The following is a 6,000-nucleotide window of genomic DNA, read 5'->3' as shown; positions in this document are numbered from 1 at the left end:
GCATCCACATTTCCAAACAAGCAAATGAAGCTTCTCTAAACTAGCATTGTGGAAATCTGACACACAAACACACAGAAAAACATCAAGTGAGTAGTAAGGGATCAACCGGTGTGTTCAGTTTGTCATGAAGTGAGTGCAATATTTGCTCTTCAGCTTGGGACTGACTGGAGTGTGTTTATGATGAAATAATACATATCCTAAAAGACAGCGCATACTTGAAACATTAAAACACTAAGAAATTATAATAAGACAAAATCCTCTGGCTTGAGAACAAACAAATGATCACTAAACTCAGCAGAATTTCGTTGAACTTTCAGATGGTTTTTTTGGTGAGTATCTCAGCCTCAGGCAGGGTGACAGCTCACCAAGATGACTGACAGGTGTCAGGACAGGAACTCTACCAAGTGGTGGAGTGAAGACGGGATGAACATATAGTATGGCCTCAGGTCCAGAGCGGATTGTGATGAGCAACTTTGAGGTGTTAGTGTTTGGAAAAGTGTTTGGAATTTTGAATCAAACAGTGTTAATTAGATCAAAATGAAATATAGTATTTAAATTATTCCTTCATCAACCACAGGATTGTATCATTCAACAACAAAATCCTATGACGTAATGATAAAAGCTGAGATGATCAAAATGTGTGTAACTTAGAACAAAATGCTTTAATAACATCAGCGACTCAATACAAACAAATGTATGGATATAATTTGTTCTGCAAGAATTCATTGTGTCTTGTAAATCACCGATCGGTTTGTAGTTTACCGATTTGAAGAATTTGAAGAGTTTGTCATTGGTCGAAAAAAAATCAGCTCCTATCGTCTTCTCCTATCCACTATTCCTTGACCTCTGTGTGAAACGTCACAGGGTTAAGGAGTAGTGGATAGGAGAATTCCAAAGGACTTAGGAGAAGAGACTGCAGTGCTTTGCGAATCTGACTGCACTTACACTATCCAACGTATTTATGATGCGCCAGCGGACGTCATGAATACGCTTCTGCTGTGGGGAAACTAGTTTTCTATACAGCGGAATACTGTAAGCGCACCTAGATACTTTGCACCGTGCTATTATGGTGTTGTTTTATTCAGGCTTTATGAACTTGGACAACGGTGAAAATATATCTTTCATTACCAATGTTGGAATTGAAAATAAAAAAGGCTACTCTCACTCACAACACGTAATATATGAATCCACATGAATCCCAATACGTATGATTGTATGAAAATATATTTTCATAAATACAATTTTATTTTTTTAAAACTTGTTAGGCCTTAAATCTATCCCTGTGTTTATCACCATTCAAACATGTTTAAAAAAAGTTAGGAAACCCCACATAACCCTGTAAATACTATGAAATGTCGACTTTATTTGATCATTTAACAGTAAAAAAGTAACATTTGGCCCACAAATAAAGGTAAGCATTTATGTATTGTTGTTGAGTTAAAACATAACTGAATCCAAAAGTTTAAATGTATGCAATGAATGGATGCAATTGACCATATTCTTTAAATGAATAGGCAATTACTATGGCATTTGGTAATGCCACTTTACTCTCATTAACTTTTTTCATACTTCCATCTTACTTTGAAAATCTGCTTTGATTTGTTTTGTATCATATATTTTCACCTAAACCAAAGGAGGCTCTGTTTCAATCTGGTTGGTTTGTTTGTATATTTGACAGCTATACTGGTGTGAATCACAGGGTAAATATATACATCATTATTGTTTACTCGTGGAGACGTCCTTGGGTGGGTCTGCTGTCTCCAATAAACTTCCCGTATCCTCATATAATCCGTATGCTGCATTGGAAGAAGAAACACCGACGCCATCTGGTTGTCTCAGGAGATTTTTTGTTTTATCTTTGTAGCAAAAACAACAAATTTGACCACACAAACATATTTTACAGCTCCAGGTAAGAAATGTGCACAGTTGCACAGAAACACACAGTGGAGCAGCTGCTCCTCTCCTACTGCCACACACATTCCAACTGGAGTATGGTACAAAAGAAATCCAATATATAGAGACACTGTACATACACAGTCAATCAGAAATATCACATTCAGACAACACTTGAGTGAGAAATGACTGTTTACACTGGACTGTCTCTGGGTCACTTCTGCAGAAACATGCAACACCAGACGATAGAAGCAAACAACTTCCTGTTGTTTAGTAGAAACGTTCTGGATAATGAACTTGGTTATTAAACCCATATCTCCTCCAGATGGTTTATTACCATCTGTATGGATACTATGAACATTGAGCAGTGTATGAAGAGATCACGAAGGAAAGTTAGCCAAACGTTAAGTCATCTGAAAAAAGAGAATCGGTACAGAAATACTTTTTGAAATATGCAAGTAAGGTTGAGTAGACACAATGAGAGATTCAGTGAGTGTACCTGAATATTTAAAGATACTTTTGGACTCTATGGTTTGCACTTTTACAAAAGTCCAGTGGGGTTTGTTTTATTGTGGATACTTACGATATTAAAATAACTTCAGATGTCCACATATTAGATGTCCTGCTGAAAAGGTTGTGATGTACCATTATTACAAGTGCAGATGTCCTGTTTTGGTAGAACCCGTAGATTGTCTTTGTAAACGTGACAGTGAGTGATGAAGAGAAGTGAAGACAACTCACCCAAGTTCAAGTTAATTAAAATAGCCTATGATAGGCTAGCTAGAAATGTTTTGATCATAACTCAGCTTTTTTGGCTTGATTATACTAATTCCTTGCAGCCTGATAGCCAACATATATATATATATATAAGGGCTGTCAAAGTTAATGCGATATAACGTGTCGTTTTGGAAATCAGGCAGCGATGGGCGCAGTAAAGTTGCCTTCAATTAAATTAACTTATAATTTCTTTGTTTCGGATTGTTGCAATAATAACAAACATAAAGAACAGTAATATTCGTCCAGTCCCATGCTGATAAGAGTATTAAAAACTAGAAAATATCCATTTTAGGTACATTTAAATCATATAAAAACAAAAGTGTGTTTTAGTCAACGTTTCAGTTTTTCAGTGTGTGTTGTGACATCATCATTGCAATTACATATTTCAATTAATTGACAGCCCTTTATATATATATCGCCATTCAGGCATTTTCATATTTTCAGATAATTGTTGTAATTTCAATGAACTGGAGGGACTACATTATAAACGATAAAACCCATAGAAAAACTTGTATTATGCTACTGAAGCTAACAAATGTACAAAAACTAAGCAGGCCTAATTGTCTGGGAAAATTATGCGCGTCAATCATTTGGCATCTTTTAAACAATTAGTGTTGACATAGAGAAAAGCCATAGTGTAGGAGATGATGGGTTTTATAATCTATGCAGTCACATACAACTTGATATGATTGGCATACATAATTATTGAGTGCCCCCTCAAATATATATACTCTGTATAGAAAGTAAATATATTCACATACAGCTTTTTTGAATAAATCTTTTTTCTTAAATCTTCATGAATCAAAGCATTACATCTACGTATATATATATACTTTACCATTTCCCCAGACAAGGGTAGACTGCACAAGTAGGTAACCAAAATGAATTTACAGAGGAGGTTTTCATAGTGTAACCACTGGTCACGGCTTGCTCTGGAGTCAAGGCAGAGTCCAGTTATCATTTGTGTTTGACCAGCAAAATAAAAAATATAAAACTTTAATTTCATTACATACTTTAAATGTATACAGTGTCACAGCAGTCCATGATCACATATTCCAGACGGCCCTGCTCTGTCACTTCCCTTCAGCCATTTGAATCCATCTCTGTACAAAGGGTGAGGCAGATTGATTCAGAGGTCTTATTCCTGAAGTTTGCATTTGGCTTTGACCGTGAAAATCTCTCGTCCTTTCCCACCAGAGTCTGTTCTGAGGAGTGGAAGGGATAAAAAGGATGCTTCATGCAGGACAAAGGCTCTGTCTGGGCTTGGCCGCCCACACTGAAAACACTGAAATGTTGACTTTAATTCAATGTAATATGTCGACACATTTCACATAGCTGAATTAGGTTCATTGAAAGCAATACCATTCAATTGAACCTAATATTTTGTATTAAAACGTAATAGTATTGCTTTTAACTAACCTAATTCTGTAATGTGAAATCTGTTGACATCATACATTTAATTCAAGTCAATGTTCAGTGTTTCTAGTGCATTGGGCAGTGTGTGACGCTCCATCCCTCCTACACAGTACTCTCCATCACCCAGTCAGCACTGTCTATTGTCCCCTTGCTCCCCCCCGTGTCCCCCTCCTCATCGCACTGCAGCAGCATGCCGTTCACAGACAGGCTCCTCTTAGTCCAGATGCTGCTGATCCTGCGGGGTTTGTTGCGCAGCTGAGCGGACGCGGCCCCCCCCGTCATGTCGCCCATGTCGAAGGACTGGCTCCTCTTTGGCCTGGAGTCCAGCGGGAGCATGAGGAGCCGGCTGAGGCTGGAGTCCAGGGTCCGGCCCAGCAGCGGCTCCCTGTCTGTGTGGGGCTTCCTTGTTGCCATGGCAGCGCTACTGGAGGCCCCCGGGTCCCGGCCCTGCCCCCCTCTCAGCTCCAGTGAGTTGAACGCCCCGAGCAGGTTGTCCAGGTTGGTGCGGGGCTTGAGGTTAGCTGACCTCCAAATATTGGCGAGTGTGCTGTTGGGGCTGTATGAGCCCCCCGCCATGGAGCCCGAGGACGAGGAAGAGGAGGTGAGGCTGCTCTGAAGGGAGCCACACTTGAACTCCACCACTTCGTCCTGCAGAGTCACCTTGGCCTTGACCTTGGGCTCCGGATGAGGCTGAGGCAGTGGCATGAGAACTCCGTTTGGACCGATTCGACCCCCATTGGTTTGAGAGTTTGTGTCACTGAAACTTGCCAGCTTGCCTAGCGGTGGGTCAGTATCTGTGGCTTTGTAGCGCACCATGAGGATGACGATGAACACGAGCAGGGTGGCGACGATGATGCCCCCTACCACCAGGATCATGGTGCCCCCCAGCAGCTGGCTGGGCAGGGACCGGCACTGGGCGTAGTCGTCCTGAGTGAGGAAGTCGGCGCAGCCCACAACATTGGTGGCCGTGAGCGTGGTGGCCGTGTCGTCCCAGGCGGCCAGCACACACAGGTCGTAGCGAGTCCCCGACACCAGATTCGTCACCAAGAAAGCCGTGCTGGAGGCTGGGATCATCCTACAAAAAGGAGAAAAACAATTAAGACCTGCAGGTTAATTACCCGATTAAGATAAAGACTTCTTTCTCTTATAATAACCTTGCCCCGTATCTCGTTAATTGACACAGAGGCAGTTGTAAAAAGCTGGGAGTGATACAATAAATGCTAGAATGGATTGAGCCTTCAGCATTTGAAAGAGCTACACATGTCATTTGAGTACATGTCGACTTAACTAACTGCTACAGAAGGTAATGCAAGCTCTATTCACTGTGCAATCTTTCATTCATATAGGAGAGCCAGGATCTCCATTTGCATTCCCTGGAGTTTCTCTCCACTGCTAAGTCTCTACAGCTTTAACAGACAGCCAACAGTAATTGGCTTTATCTCTCAGAGCCATCTGTCTTGCTGCGCTGAACAGAGGGTCCATTTGATATTGGAGCTCTAGAGCAGTGATAAATAAATAAGTTGGAAAAACCAGGAAAGGCATGAAGGACTGGAGAGTGGGCACACTTTGTCGTGCCAATACAGCGAGCGTTCAACTGTCCAAGGCGAGCTGTACGGCGGCCAGCGGCAGAGGGACTGCAGCAGTGATCTCACACCTGCTGTTACAATGATATCACTCCTTCACTGCCATGCCAGATTCCCCTGCATTCATGGAGCTGATGGTCTGAACCTCAGGGTGACTAGAGAACACACTATAGGTGTTTGTTGAGATTGTCTGGTGTGCCGAAGGAGTTCTGCACCGCATTTAAAAAGGATGGCAAAATTACAGACCTCCATTTCGAATACTTTTTTCATCAGTGTAGCTATAAAGTTGATGACTTCTACATTGTTACCATAGCAACCAAGCAGATAGGTG

General features: G+C 41.4%; 1 protein-coding gene across 1 annotated transcript in view; it reads right to left on the bottom strand.

Moving 5' to 3' along the window:
• Positions 1–3,843: 3,843 nt before the first annotated feature.
• The window catches only part of lrfn2b (leucine rich repeat and fibronectin type III domain containing 2b), a 188,413-nt gene continuing 186,256 nt past the window's right edge, over positions 3,844–6,000 (bottom strand). Inside the window, exon 6 of the mRNA XM_034150575.1 lies at positions 3,844–5,161. Within this exon, the coding sequence (XP_034006466.1) occupies positions 4,189–5,161 (973 nt within the window). The 3' untranslated portion in view covers positions 3,844–4,188. The remainder of the gene's footprint in view (positions 5,162–6,000) is intronic.

The sequence above is a fragment of the Trematomus bernacchii genome, unplaced genomic scaffold (assembly GCF_902827165.1).
Source record: "Trematomus bernacchii unplaced genomic scaffold, fTreBer1.1, whole genome shotgun sequence".
In the NCBI taxonomy this organism is placed as follows: Eukaryota; Metazoa; Chordata; class Actinopteri; order Perciformes; family Nototheniidae; genus Trematomus; species Trematomus bernacchii.
Note: the sequence above shows the minus strand (reverse complement) of the source record. Positions and strands in the feature narration are given on the sequence as shown.